General features: G+C 43.5%; 1 protein-coding gene across 1 annotated transcript in view; it reads left to right on the top strand.

The window, feature by feature from the left end:
• Positions 1-16,781, top strand: part of spcs3 (signal peptidase complex subunit 3) — a 35,858-nt gene that overhangs the window by 3,806 nt on the left and 15,271 nt on the right. The window contains exons 2-3 of the mRNA XM_077718703.1: positions 2,037-2,112; positions 7,759-7,833. Of these exons, the coding sequence (XP_077574829.1) occupies positions 2,037-2,112; positions 7,759-7,833 (151 nt within the window). The remainder of the gene's footprint in view (positions 1-2,036; positions 2,113-7,758; positions 7,834-16,781) is intronic.

Here is a 16,781-nt window from a genome sequence, read left to right as displayed (position 1 = left end):
TACATACATACATACATACATACATACATACATACATACATACATACATACATACATACATACATACATACATACATACATACATACATACATACATACATACATACATACATACATACATACATACATACATACATACATACATACATACATACATACATACATACATACATACATACATACATACATACATACATACATACATACATACATACATACATACATACATACATACATACATACATACATACATACATACATACATACATACATACATACATACATACATACATACATACATACATACATACATACATACATACATACATACATACATACATACATACATACATACATACATACATACATACATACATACATACATACATACATACATACATACATACATACATACATACATACATACATACATACATACATACATACATACATACATACATACATACATACATACATACATACATACATACATACATACATACATACATACATACATACATACATACATACATACATACATACATACATACATACATACATACATACATACATACATACATACATACATACATACATACATACATACATACATACATACATACATACATACATACATACATACATACATACATACATACATACATACATACATACATACATACATACATACATACATACATACATACATACATACATACATACATACATACATACATACATACATACATACATACATACATACATACATACATACATACATACATACATACATACATACATACATACATACATACATACATACATACATACATACATACATACATACATACATACATACATACATACATACATACATACATACATACATACATACATACATACATACATACATACATACATACATACATACATACATACATACATACATACATACATACATACATACATACATACATACATACATACATACATACATACATACATACATACATACATACATACATACATACATACATACATACATACATACATACATACATACATACATACATACATACATACATACATACATACATACATACATACATACATACATACATACATACATACATACATACATACATACATACATACATACATACATACATACATACATACATACATACATACATACATACATACATACATACATACATACATACATACATACATACATACATACATACATACATACATACATACATACATACATACATACATACATACATACATACATACATACATACATACATACATACATACATACATACATACATACATACATACATACATACATACATACATACATACATACATACATACATACATACATACATACATACATACATACATACATACATACATACATACATACATACATACATACATACATACATACATACATACATACATACATACATACATACATACATACATACATACATACATACATACATACATACATACATACATACATACATACATACATACATACATACATACATACATACATACATACATACATACATACATACATACATACATACATACATACATACATACATACATACATACATACATACATACATACATACATACATTTATGTACTTAGAAATATAGAAATATAGAAATATAGAAATATAGAAATATAGAAATATAGAAATATAGAAATATAGAAATATAGATATAAGAACTTTGTCATACTATATTTTGAAGCCCATGTCCACAGGTTGTTTGTTGCCATACAGGAAGTAGTCTCTTCCAGCTGGTAGCAAGCACGTTCAGCCACAAAATTTTGCACAGTGACACAAATAGAATATAATTTTGGGTTTGGTAGGTGAGCTTGGCCGCAGGGTTTCTTCCACAAGCTTCTATTTGCTGCGTTGGTTCGGACTTGCGCGGGAACATTCAGTCCTGCTGCAGTCCTCCTTTTTTTTTCCATCTAATTCTTTTTCCATATTATTCTTTTTTTCAGGAGGAATGTTGATGACTTCACTGGACCCAGAGAGCGCAGTGATCTTGCTTTCATCAAATTCAACCTCTCAGCTGATATCCTTTTCCAATACCTTTATATGGAAATATTTTTCACCGGTTTAAAAGTCGGAGGGTTGTCGATCCCCCTTCTAGTACAACAAAAACTTACAACAATTTAGCTCCTTCTGACCTTCTGCACATTTCTCCATCCCTAGCCTCCTTGCAAATGTTGCATCTGTTATACAGTTCCTCTGCATAAAGCCATACTACTGCCCACAAATACTTCCGTCCTTAGTCTAACCTCAATCTCCTTCTCCCATAACTTCAATATGTGATTCATTAGCTTTATTCTCCTCGAGTTACAACTACTCTCTATGTTTCTCTTGTATTGAACATAGGCACAAGTACAGATCTTCAGTCCTTTGGCATATTTTCCCTTCTAAGTTTGTACTAAACAACCCTGTTAAAAACTCAACACCACTCTGCTAGACACTTTACCTCCACAGATATCTAACCTGGGCAGGCCCCATAGAGAGTAGGTGGCCCCATAGAGAGTAGGTGGATAATTCCTGTGACCTGGCATCTCCCTTCGATATGATCTTCCTGTACCCTGATGACTAGAAGCAGGCCAGGCAAACACAACCACAGGCACGGTGGAACCACAAAGACGTCGACTGGGCAACCTTCACTCAAGACGTAGAAGATGCAGTACTGAGTTTTGGAACCAACACGCCCCCGCCGCTAACCAACTGCCTCTCCCGCTTCACGACTCTGCTGAAAGAGGTGGGGAAGCGCGTCGTTGGCAAATCCCGGAGAGGCAAGACGAGCAACACCTGGATGTCGGCTGACGTGAGATCTGCTATCAAAGACCGCAATCGCCTACGCCGCTCCATAGGCACCCACAGAGAAGACTGGCTAGCCGCTTGCAGGGAAGTGAACTCACTCACCCGGTCGGCCGAGGAAGCAAAGTGGGCTGCCCTATTGGAGGAGCTCGAGTTCAACCTGGACACCAGCAAAACGTGGCGATTGATCCGCTCTCTCAGCGGATCACCTGATAACTACGCGCTCACTGAGTCCCTGCAACACAACGGCCGACTCTACACCACCAACGTGGGGAAAGCTGATGTTTTTGAAAAGCACTATGCCGCGGTGTGCAGACTCTCCTTCTCCAAAGAAGAACGACGCCGCATCCGAGAAGCGAAGCAACGGCTGGATGCCCCATCAGCTGACAACAAGAGCTGCGCGGATTTCAGCGAGCGGGAGCTCAAAACTGCAATCCATCAGATGCGACCGACGGGCGCCCCAGCCCCGGACGATATCCCCCCCCATCCTTCATCAAGGCGCCGGGACCTGCGGCCAGGCGGGAACTCCTGGGAATCTTCAATGAATCCTTCAGATCCGGTTCCTGCCCGCAGGCATGGAGAGAGGCAACCATCCTACCTCTCAAGAAGACTGGCAGACCTGCCAGTGACATCTCCTCCTATCGTCCAATCAGCGAAGACCCTCGAGAGAATCATCCAAAACTGAGTGTACTACGAGGCAGAAACCGGAGGTTGGATCTGCAGAGAGCAGGCGGGCTTCCGCAAGCTGAGGAGCTGCGAAGACCAGATCCTCCACGTCACGCAGACCATTAGCGACGGTCTCCAACGGAAAAAAACGCTCCGCGGAGTGATGGCCCTGCTGGACTACAGCAAAGCCTACGATCGTGTCTGGAAGGAGGATCTCCTCCTGACGGCGCTGGACGCAGGCATGCCAATCCAAACTGCCCGGTGGTTAAAGAGCTTCCTCTCCGACCGCTGAGCCAGGGTCCTAATAAACGGGGAGCGGGGAAAGTCCGTTCCACTGCGCCAAGGTCTCCCCCAAGGCTCTGTCCTTGCACCACTCCTCTTCGTGTTATACATCAACAACCTCCGGAGAGTCATCCCAGCAGATGTCGACATCTCGCTTTATGCCGACGATGTTGCCCTGCTGGCACAGAGTATGCGCAAGGAAGACGCTGAGGCGGCGATCCAGAACGCAGTCGGAGCTGTTTGCGAGTGGAGCTGCTAAAAGAAGATGACGTTGAACGCCCCAAAGAGTGAGGTCACCTTCTTCTCATCCGACCCAAGGGAGGCTTCCTGGACCCCGTCTATCACTGTGGGAACAACGAGCCTGCGCTTCAACCCCACCCCCAAATTCCTTGGGGTAAAGCTCGACAGGTGCCTTAGTTTCGGGCCACACGTGAAGGCCGTCACCAAGACAGTGACTTCCTGAAACCGCATCCTTGCCTGTCTGACCACAAAAACCTGGGGCTGGCAAAAAAACAGTCTACGCTCTGTCCACCTCGCGCTTCAGCGGAGCGTCATGGACTATGCCGCCCCAGCGTGGCAACCCTTCCTGTCGCAGTCCCGACTCGACGACCTTGGTCGCGCCCAGAACAGTGCCTTGCGCATCATGACGGGCCAACTGAGGACTACACTAGTCGAGGCGCTGCAGCTAGAAGCGGGCGTGTGCTCTTACTCCTCGCGAGTAAGCCAACCACCAGCCATCTCCTTCGAAAAAGCCCTCCGCCTCCCTCCTGATCACCCTCGGCATGAATTTGCGACTAAGACAGTCGTGCACCGTCTCCAGGGTTCCAGCTGGCGCAAGACCGCGTCGGGATCACGTCCGCCCTCCGTCCCGCCCTGTCCAACCGACGAGAAGTCCTCCCACCCCCCATCGAATGCCCGTGGGTGAACGACACCGACCTCTGGACGGTCTCTGCAACCCTTGGGAGTGCCACAAAACTCGATCCCCCGCCAGTTCTTCGGGAACGTGCCATCTCCGCCATCCGTGCAGTCGCACCAGAGGTCACCATCTATACCGATGGCTCTGCTACCGATGGAACAAGGGCCGGCGGGGCGGCGATAATCGTCACCACTGGAGATCCGGCAGACCCAGTCACCACGTACTCAAAGCCGATGCGTGGGGCCCCTTTCACGTCCTCCTTCGAGGAAGAGAAGGCGGCCATGACGATGGCCCTGCAATGGCTAACTGACACGAACGTAGCTGGTGACGTCGCAGTGTGCTCTGACAGTCAATCACTACTGACTGCCATCCCGAGCCACTCGGCCGACACCGGCGAAATCCGTCGTCTGCTGAACCAGCGCAGGGCTCGGACAGCCCTCCTGTGGACCCCAGGTCATTGCGGGTTGCCTGGCAACGAGATGGGAGACGCCCTAGCGAAGGAACCCGTCTCCTCCAAGGTCGATGAGCCACGACCAGTCTCCTTTGCCCCAGCCAAGGCAGCCATCAGACGACTGATTCGCGACAATCCACCAAGACCGGATCATCGCGCAGCGGTCGTCTACCCAAAATATAACTGGCGCCTAGACTGTGCGGGCATGAAGAACCGGAGCGACGCGGTTCTCATCGCCCGCCTCTACTCGGGCCACCACCCAAGCCTGAGAGCCTACCATCACCTTCTCAACCCCACCCTCGACCCAACCTGCCCCCTCTGCCAGGAAGAGACGGAAGACCTCGAACATTGGCTCCAGCGTTGCCCCGGCCTCTCTTCCCTCCGCCTCCAGATCTTCGGTGTCGCCTTGCCCCCCCTGGACGTGCTGGTGACTGAGCCGTCCAAGGTGCTAGCCAGGCGTACTCTATGTTAGGGCCACCTGGGCGTGGCCTCAACAACAACAACAACACAGCCACAATGCCATTTCAAACAAAGATGTCAGTTAACAAATAATTACAATGACAACAAACAAACTACTTAGAACTTCCTCATAAAATACCACACCCTCTTTCTCCCCTTCTTACACAAAGTAGAGAAATCTGCTAATTATAATAAGTTAAATACAGACGCTTCCCTACTTACGAACTTTCAACTTACGAACAAACGGTACACACGAACATTTCTGCAGATTGCGTTTGTCGAAAAATGTTCATAGGTTTGATTTTGTAGTTTACATAAGTATAGAGTGGCACAAAAAGTACTTGCCATCTTAATGATTTCAATTTTAAAAAATAATTATTGCACTTATAACATCTCTAAAGAGAGAAATCTGGTAATTATACTATGTTAAATACAGACGCTTCCCTACTTACGAACTTTCAACTTACGAACAGACGGTACATACGAACATTTCTGCAAATTGCGTTTATGTCGAAAAATGTTCATAAGTTCGATTTTGTATTGCGCACCTTTTTCTGATTAGTGCTTTTTTCCCGCCGCTAATACCGACGCCTGGTTCTGTGAGAACTCCGCTCACCCGGCATCTACCTTCCTCTGTAGTGCGGAAGTGCGTGACGTATCTCCAGTACGCAAAGAACATTTTTCATTTCTATCATTAAATATCTTGTGCATCCAATATTCAATATGGTTGGTGAAAAGTGAAAGGCTTCTAGTGAGGGAGGTGCAAGGAAGAGGGTAGCCATTTCATTTGAAATGAAAGTGGCAATAATAAAGAAGCTTGATGGGTGTGAGAAAGTGGCGAGCTTTGCACGGGAATACAATTTGAATCGTTCTATCGTCACTATCATTTATAAACGGAGATCAAGCAGCAGGACCCAAATATTGAAGGTTGCACAAAGGTTGCAAATCAATTGAATGATGCCATACAGTGCTACCGCATCATTTATGATGAAAAAAAAAAGAAGAAAGCTGCAATCGTCATGAGATAGCTTCTTTCGGCCAGTTTCTAGTAAATCTCTCTCCTTCTCTAATGTATGTATACAGTACTGTATGTATTCTCTCCATTTTATTAAATGTTTTTTTCAGTACAAACCAATGCTGGTTACTTATACAAGCCGTAAACATACAAATGCATCTATATTATACAAAATATTGCACTGAATCAACTTCAATTTGAACAATTTCAACTTATGAACACTTTCAACTCAAGTGCTCGGAACCTAACTTGTTCGTAAGTAGGGGAGCGTGTGTATAGCAATTAAGAAATTGTTGCGGTTTAAATGTAAATGATGTCATCTCAGGAATTGAAATGTATTGTTTAACAAATGATTGGTCAATTGTAGATTTAAACCACTGTTGTCTGATATCATTTATCAAGCCTTGAATTCAATAAATAATTCAAAATACAACAAGTCAAACATTTCTAAAATACAACCAATAATGTTAAAATAATGATAATCTTACCTCGGACATGAAATCCCCTCTTCTCAGCTTTCTGCCGATTGATACTGGAAAACGCAGCACATTTCTATCGTATTGTGACTTTTTCCACTCATTTCTGTTTATATCGAGTCTAACAAGACAACCGGTTCACTAGGTGGACTTATTTCTTTTTAGCAGCCAACGTAGCGTCCCCATCTATATTATTTCAATGCTGTTCATGATGAATAAATCAACAAAACGGGTATGGACCCCGCAAACAGTTAGGTTAAATGTTTAATATCTTGGCGCAAAATACTGTCTAGCAGGCTGAATTGGTCTGGACTAGACTGGTAGATCGCGATTGACGCATTGAGCACAACTGGTATAGACCTAAATTTTCTGAGGGAAGGAGATGAAACAATGTGAGCACATTTGTATTGTGCCCATCACTGTTACAATGCAATATATTGTTGTTTTACTGTCAAATGCAATTGTAGTATTTTCAACTGTATAATATTGGCTACCACTTTCCTAGTACAAACTTGTAGGTATTCTGGTAGAAGTAATCTAAATGATGTCGTGTTAAATTCTTTTTCCAAAATTGTGTCGTTCTAAACTTTTGTTTTTTCCCTTGACTCGTATACATTTGCATCATATATTTGACTGGAATGTTAAACAGCTATTTCTCTACTTGTCGGCTGAATACACAACAAAAAACAACGTAAGTTGCAAATGCACATGCCCTTTTTAACTACTGGTTTGTCTTTAATATGATGAGATTAATGCATGTACTATAATGTTCAAAAGGGTCATATGTAAGATTTGCGACTGAAAATGGAAGTCCACTCGGCATCAAAATAATTAAGAATGTGTACTTGGGATTAAAGGCCTCACCTTTTTTCCTCCAAACATATTGCTGGGCGCTGTGACCACATAACTTTCCTCCAAAAGGTCTTAACTTTGTCCATGTGATCAGCAGCAAACTTCAGTTGAGCCTTAAGGTGCTGCTTTTGGAGCAAGGGCTTCCTTCTTGCACGTCAGCCTCCCAGTCCATGGAGATGCAAAACACACTTGACTGTGGACACTGACACCTGTGGTCCACCAGCTTCTAATTATTGGCAGATCTGCTTTTTGGTGATTCTCGGTTGAATCTTCACCCTTATGACCAATTTTCTCTCAGCAGCTGGTGATAGCTTGGTTTTTTTTCCTCATTGTGGTAGTGACAAAACAGTGCCATGCAGTTTATACTCGCAAACAATTGTTAGTGCTGTTGGAAATGGCTCCAAGTGACTTTCCTGACTTGTTCAAGTCAAGGATTCACCTTTTCAGATCCATGCTAAGCTTTGACTTTCCCATTGTTGCGTTTGCATCCAATGAGCCCTATTTAAATGGCCTCAGAGAAGTCACCAGCTGTAGTCACTCATAATCACTCACAAGAAGTTAGAAGGACATGCTAGGAAGCTCATTTCCCTGACACAACTCTCTAAGTCACCAAAATTGCTAATTCGCTGTATGTATATTTTTGACCCACCAGATTTCTTCACATTTTCCTATTAACCCATAATAAAGTATTAAAAGAACCAAATTTCATGTATATTTTTGTGACAAAGAACTCTGTTCCAATCACACCATCAGAGAAAAATCAGAGTTGAAGAAATAACTAGAAACTCAAGACAGCCATGACAGGTACTCAAACATTTGGTCGCCAGATGTTTGGTTGCCGGACGTTTGGTCGCCAGATGTTTGGTCGCCGGACATTTGGTCGCCGGACTTTGGTCCCCATTGGTTCCCGGTCTTTTTCATGAGAGTTTAGAGATATCTAAGTACTGTTAAAACCAGCTCTCAAAATTATATTCATGAGAGTTTAATATCTAATATCAAAATATCAATAAGAGCACTCAATATTTTGATATTAGATATTAAACTCTCATGAATATAATTTTGAGAGCTGGTTTCAACAGTACTTAGATATTAAACTCATGAATATAATTTTGAGAGCTGGTTTTAACAGGACTTAGATATTAAACTCTCATGAATCAACAGTAGATATTTAGATATTAAACTCATGAATATATTTTTGAGAGCTTTTTTCAACAGTAAACTCTGTCACCATTTGACTGGCGACCAAAAGACCGGCGACCAACGGGGACCAAACGTCCGGAGACCAAAAGACCGGCGACCAAATGTCCGGGCGGCCAAACATCCGGCGACCATGCGTCCGACGACTAAAAGACCGGCGACCAAACGTCCATGACCATGACATTATTTTCTTCACAAGTTCATGTAAACTTTTGACCACAACTGCAGTTCTCAGGAAAGTAACAAGACCCAACATTCATGATACTCTTCAGACTGCAATTAGGCAGGTACTGTATATTCACACCTTCAGGTCGCAATTAAAAGTCTAATATTTTCTCTAAAATGGTTGATCCGGCCAATCGGTCGATGTTCATTTTTTTATGGCCCTGACCGCTTGAATGACGGGTTTTATTTCTTGCCGGCACGCTACTTATTGTGATCAACCCAGTGCACGTTCACCCTTAAAACAGCCTCCCTGCGCATTCCAAGCATTACGGCAAATCCATTCAAAACATCCAAGGGAGTGGCAAGGCTTTTGACTTCCGTGTGCTTGCAGCGCTTTGAACCCACAAAAACTCTCGATACTCAAAGAAACAACATATTAGAGCTATACAGAGGAAATGCTTGACGTGAATGACGATACAATGTGGGTGTGAATGCTTGAAAAATGGACTCAAGCCATGGATCGAACACAATTTAACATCTTTGCTAACGGATGGTTAGCTTTGTAGTTCGGGCAACCCCCCTCGAGAGTCTCACCATTCCATCCTCCCCTCCAGGCCTGGCTCCAGAGTGGGGTCCCGTTGACCCAGGTACAGGCAAGGGAATACGTCGTTCAATGGTTTTTCTTATCATAAGAGGTAATCTGAGCCAATCTTTGTCTGGTCCCTCACCTCAGACCAGTTTCCCACGGGTGACCCTACCAGGGTATTTTTTTTCAAAAATGTAATGTCCTGCAACTCAAGATCCCTTTCAGTATCTTGTTTGGCACACACAAGCTTGCATGCGTGCTTGACAACGTAACGGAAAGCTTCTAAAGAGTTGACGGATGGTGTCTTCTGGAATTTCCTCCCAGAATTGAGCGCATTCCTTAGCTGTTGTACAGTCTATAGACAACATGGTAGTGACTATTGGATGGAAACATTGTCCCACAGATGTTCCATTGGGTTTAATTCAGGGCATCTTAAAGACCATTCAGTTGTTGTGCTCATCCTCCAGGTATTGCCTGCATACACTTGCCACATGAAGCAAGAGTTTTCGTGAAGTGGGAGGACCTACTGGACCAGTGGTGGGGTCGGACTATGGATTCAAGGATTTAATTGCAAACCTGATGGCAGTTAGTTCACCATTTCCTAGGCCAGGAGTGGCCATAATTGATACTAAAATTTGACAGACGGGCCAGAAGCATTTCGACACGCTATGTAATTTATCAAACCTGTGGATTGACTTGTAAGAAAAAAGGCACAATTGAAGGGGAAAATGTATTTTCCAATTTACTTAACATTAAGAACATATTATTTAACGAAAGAAAGCAGTAAAGAAACTCACATTTCAGTCGGAACTGTGTTGTTGTTCTCCTTTTTTGCCATCTAAATCTGGAGTTAAGTTTTGTGGTGGCAATTCTGAAAAGAGATCTGAGGTGTTGGTCAGTTAACCGGGATCTGTGATGGGGTTTATTCAAGTTCATGACGCAGAAAGTCTGCTCACACACATAAGTCGAGCCAAACAATGCCAGCAATTTCCGTGCTGTCCTCCGGAGGTTTGGAAACGTGGCTTCATTAGGTGAAGCGTAAAAGTCTTTTAGTTTAAGAGATTTGAACTTCTCTTTTGAGATGGAGTCAAACTGAAGATCGATCAGCTCCAATTGCAGCTCATTTGGTGCTGTTTTGTGACAGGGGACAGGATACCAGCTGAAGTGATTTTTTCCAAATCAGTGAAACGATGACAAAATCCTGTGTATGTCGTCCAATGATTTGCAGTATTTCTTCACGTCTCGGGCCTTCTACAGGGCCAGTCTGGGGAAATCAGCGAAATATTTGTTTGAAATTTGCCTGGAGGATAATATCAACTTGGATGTGATGGCTCTCACATTTGTGTACATGTCGTGCACAAGCTGATTTTCCCCCTGCAGCTTAACATTCAGCTCATTCATATGTGACAATATGTCCACGGCAAACGCAAAGTCACAAAGCCAGTCCTCATCACTCAGCTCAGGGAATTCGTCAGATTTCACCATTAACTCCAAAAACGAACCAATTTCCTCTTTGAGCTTCCACACTCGTTGGCACACTTTCCCCTAACTTAACCAACGGACACAAGAGTGGTAAAGTAAGTCCTGGTGATCCGCATTGGATTCTTCTAGGAAAGGAATGAACTGACGGTGGTTAAGTCCCCTTGCTTGTATGAAGTTAACAAGTTTTACAACTGGATCCACGACAGGATTAAGTTGCAATACAGATTTACACAGAGATTGTTGATGAACGATGCAGTGAAGAAAAATAACCTGGTTGATGTTTTCTTCCTTCACTATCTTGGATTCTCTTCAGCAGCCTGACATTTTTCCCAGTTAAATTTGGCGATCCATCCTTGGTGACACTGGCAAGTTTATTCCAAGGCAGCTTCATTCTCGGTGACCCCAGACACCTTTTCATATAAGTCCTCTCCTCGCATTTTCTCCTTCAGCAATTCCATGCTCAAAAGTTCCTCCGTTATCTCAAAACTGCCATTTATCCCTCGGATAAAAATTAGGAGCTGAACAGTGTCTTTAATGTCGTTGCTTTCATCCAGTGCTAGTGAATATAAATTAAAGTACTCCGCCTTTTTGTTTAACTGGCTGACTAAATCTTCGTCAATCAGTTCCACACGGAAAGTCACTGTCCTGCGTGATAAACCGTGACCGGACGTTTGGTCGCAAGTCTTTTGGTCACCGGGTTCGCTCCCTCTTATGAAAGGGAGAGAGAGGGAGCGAGACAGAGAGTTAACTGTTGAAAGCGAACAACCAGGTAATCTGTCGCGCTCAAAATTATCACGAGAGAAAGAGTGAACTTGTAATTGCATTGACAATGTAAAAGTGCATTATTATCTGAATGTTGCTCGCTCCCGGCAGATCTATTGGCATGTGTGTACATGCTATTCGCACGCTCGCCCCGCCCCAGTTTTCGCTTGTATTGGCGTGTAGTTTTTCAAGTTACGGCACGTGGGCCATGTACGCCCCGTTAGGCTTTTTAATCTGGCCTGATTACGTGAAACAAATCTAGCCTAGAGGGCATTAACCAATCAAAAAACCTCCTTATGTAGAACCAGTCCTATTTTGTGGGTTTTTCTGATTGTTGTCACTGTAGTGCACCTGTTATTTCCATGGACACCAATACATCTGAAAGTGATTAACAATGATATTTGCAACCAGACAATTATCCGACAGGTTTAATTTGTTCTTTGATAGGCTCAATTAACAAAGTTTGTTTAATTTTTGTGAGCAGTGTATTTATCTGCCTCATATCTGTATGGCAACTTGTGGAACTTTCCAGCTGTTATTCCATTCCAGGATTCTTTAGGGACATTCCACATATCATTTACCATATTTTTCCGCACTATAACTGTACATAAAAGCCTTACATTTTTTCAAAAGCTGCGTGCACCTTATAAGCCGGTGCACCTTATATATGATCAATTTTGATTGACCTGCAACAGGTGCAACTACAGTAATCAGCCGCGGACTCCATTTTCCTCGTAGAAGAAGTACTGCGCGATAAATTCTGGGATACATAAAACACCGTTTTATTTTCATTTGTGTTTGTGTAAAGAACCTGAAATGGCTCAAATTAAGAGACATGCATGCAATGCTGACTTTAAACTCAAGGAAATCAGTCACGCAGTAGAACAGGGGAATAGAGCAGCAGCGAGACTAACATTGAACACTAAATGAAAAATGAAAATCAGACATAGGCATTGTCGTCATCATTGACTTGACAAAAAGCCTAGTAGTCATTATACCCTCAGCAGCGTATGACGAAATTGTATAGTGCTTCTCCACAAGTTCGTCTTCCCAGGCCAGACACATTTATGACATTTATTTATGACATATTCATACTTGTTAGCTCTCCGCCTTGAGCGCCATTTTCCGGCGACTACAAGTTGCCTAACCGATGCCAACAAGAATAAGATGGATCACTTACCTCTCAGTCTTTATACTTACCCTCCCTCAGTCATCCTGTGGAAGGTAGATCTGCACCAAACGACCTTCCTGTTACTTCAATTCGACTTGACTTAATTTCATAGTAGGGATATGTGTAGTCGTCACGTCACGTGTTGCTGCAGGTTCAGAGACCTGATGGCTGTTGGGAAGAAGCTGTCCTTGAGCCTGTTTGTCCGTGCTTTGTAGGACCTGTAGCGTCTGCCAGATGGAAGTAACTGGAACAGGCCGTGTCCAGGGTGGTATGGGTCTCCAACAATGGACCCGGCTCTTCTGAGGTATCGGGGGTTGGCAATGTCTTCTAGCGATGGCAGAGAGCAGCCGACGATCTTCTGGGCAGTGTTTATCACTCTCTGTATGGCTTTTTTGTCTGCTGCCGTGCTTCTGTTATACCACACTGTAATGCCGTGAGTCAGGATGCTCTCCACAGTGGCTCTGTAGAAGGTTGCCAGAAGCTTGGTGTCCAACTTGTCCCTTCTCAGTACCCTGAGGAAGTGGAGTCGTTTCTGGGCCTTCTTCACTAACACTGTGGTGTTTGTGGACCAGGAGAGCCTATCCGTGACGTGGACTCCCAGGAATTTGAACGATTGGACCCTGTCTACACATACTCCGTTAATGAGGAGTGGGGCCAGGTCTGTGCTGCGCTTGCGAAAGTCCAAGATTATTTCTTTAGTCTTTGCGGTATTCAGTGTAAGATTGTTCGCCGAGCACCAAGAAGACAGTTTGTCGACCTCGTCTCTGTAAGCTGACTCATCCCCGCCTGAGATGAGTCCGATCACAGTGGTGTCATCGGCGAATTTGATGATAGAGTTTGACTGGTGGGCTGGTGTGCAGTCGTATGTGTACAGGGAGTACAGGAGAGGACTCAGTACACAGCCTTGTGGTGAGCCTGTGTTTAGTGTGATGGAGGAAGAGAGGTGTGGACCCATTCTGACAGTTTGTGGTCGACCAGTCAAGAAGTTCTTTATCCAGCAGCAGATTGAAGAGGATAGTCCAAGGTGGTAGAGTTTGTCCTTCAGGATGTCCGGCTTGATGGTGTTGAAGGCTGAGCTATAGTCTATGAAAAGCATCCTCACATAGTTCCCCTGGTGCTCCAGGTGGCTCAGTGCTGTGTGAAGAGCCACGGCGATAGCATCCTCAGTGGACCTGTTTTCCCTATAAGCAAACTGGTGCGGGTCAACTGAGGGGGGAATTGTCTTTCTGATGTGTCGGGCCACCAACTTTTCAAAGCACTTCATGATCACAGGCGTGAGAGCAACAGGCCTGTAATCGTTCAAGCTGCCGATGGTTGGCTTTTTGGGGACAGGAATGATGGTGGAAGATTTTAGGCAGGCAGGAACGATGGATTGTTGCAAGGACCGATTGAAAATGTCCGTGAAGACTCCTGCCAGCTGTTCAGCACAGGCTTTGAGCACTTTGCCAGGTATTCCGTCTGGACCAGCAGCCTTCCTGGTGTTCACAGACTGCATTTCCAGTCTCACTTCCTGTTCCTGAAACTCCAGTGTATTGTCGCAGGGTGGTGGTGGGAGTGTTGATACTTGGTTTGATTTGTCAGATTCAAAGCGGGCAAAGAAATGGTTCAGTTCCTCCGCTAGTGAGACATTCGCGTTTACAGACATGGAATTGTTCTTGTAGTTAGTGATATGTCGTATTCCCTGCCACATCTTCTTTGGGTTGTTTTCTTTGAAGTGCTCTTCGATTTTCTTAGTATATGCTGCCTTGGCCTTCTTTATGCCCCTTTTCAGCTCAGCTCTGGCAGCTCTATACTTTCTTTTGTCCCCCGATCTGTAGGCGGTGTTACGGCATTTGATAAGTGCTTGTGTCTCTTTGGTCATCCAGGGTTTTTGATTTGGAAAAGCTCGTATCCGTTTGTTTGTAGTGACGTTGTCAATGCCGTTTCTGATGTAGGAGAGTACATTTTCTGTTTAGTCCAGGAGGTCGTTGTGTTCAAAAAGTTCCCAGTTGGTGCGGGAAAAGCAGTCCTGCAGTTTAGAAAGAGCGTTCTCGGGCCAAGTTTTTATTGACTTTATTTTTGGCTTTGTCTGCGTTCGGAGTGTGTTGTACGCAGGGGTTAGAGATATACAAAGATGGTCTGATCCAGCTAGATGTGGGAGAGGATCAGCTTTATAGGCATGTTTGATGTTCGAGTAGACATGGTCGAGAATTTTGTCTTGTCTTGTATTGCATTTGACATATTGGATGAACTTAGGTAGGACAGTCTTTAAACTTGCTTTGTTGAAGTCACCAGCGACAATAAAGACTCCATCAGGGTGGTCGAGCTGTTGTTTATTTACAGCCGTTAGCAGTAAGTCGAGAGCCGTGTTGACGTTAGCATTTGGAGGTATGTAGATAGCCGTTACTATGACGACCGTTAGCTCCCTAGGTAGGTAGTATGGTCTGCATCGTATTGCCATTTAGGTTTCTTGCCTTTCCTTCCGACAGTGATTAGGTCTTGGCGACTGTAGAAAAGCGAACGAACTGGAGAGCAGTGAGCCGCTGCACCCGTGCGCGCCGCCATCTTGAGTCCATCTCTTCAAACAGAGTTTCCGTGGGAACAAAGCGAGATTGCCACAGTTAGAGGAGAAATTTGAACAGTGGCTTGTTGAACAGAGAGCAGCAAGCAGAAGTGTTAGTACAATCACTATTTTAATGAAGGCAACAGCGCTAGCACGTGAACTGAATGGAGAGCAGCTAGTAGAAGTGTTAGTACAATCACTATTTTAATGAAGACAACAGCGCTAGCATGTGAACTTAACAATGAATTCAGAGGCAGTCCTTCCTGGTGCTTTCGATTTAGGAAAAGTTCTCCATCCGCACACGAACCTCCATTTCTCGGCAACTGCCATCCGACTGTCAAAAAGTTGGCCACTTTCCACTTACTGCATCAACAGGATTACTGAAAAAATTATCCGGCCAGAACATAGCATCAATATCGACGAGGTTCCACTCACCTTTGATATTCCTGTGAACCGCACTGGATAAAATGGGTGCTTGTACGGTGAATATTCGCACCACAGGGAATAATAAATCGGTCTTTACTGCTAGGCCAATGGCCAGAAACTTCCACCCATGGTTATTTTCAAGAGGAAGACTTTGCCAAAAAAACATTTCCAGCCGGCGTCGTCATCAAAGCTAACTCGAAGAATGGATGGATGAAGAAAAGATGAGTGGTTGAGATAGATTTATGTGAAGAGACCGGGCGGCTTTTTTCACACATTCCCTTACATACCGATTATATCAGAAACAAGTGAAGCTTGCTAATTCAGCCTTCATTCCAGGTGGATAGACAAAAAAATCCAGCCGCTAGATATTGGTGTTAACAGAGCTTTCAAAGCTAGACTGCGAACCGCATGAGAGCAGTGGATGAACAGAAGGCGAGCATAAATTCGCCAAGACCG

Source organism: Stigmatopora nigra, chromosome 6 (genome assembly GCF_051989575.1).
Source record: "Stigmatopora nigra isolate UIUO_SnigA chromosome 6, RoL_Snig_1.1, whole genome shotgun sequence".
Taxonomy (NCBI): Eukaryota; Metazoa; Chordata; class Actinopteri; order Syngnathiformes; family Syngnathidae; genus Stigmatopora; species Stigmatopora nigra.
This window is presented reverse-complemented; position numbering and strand designations above follow the sequence as displayed.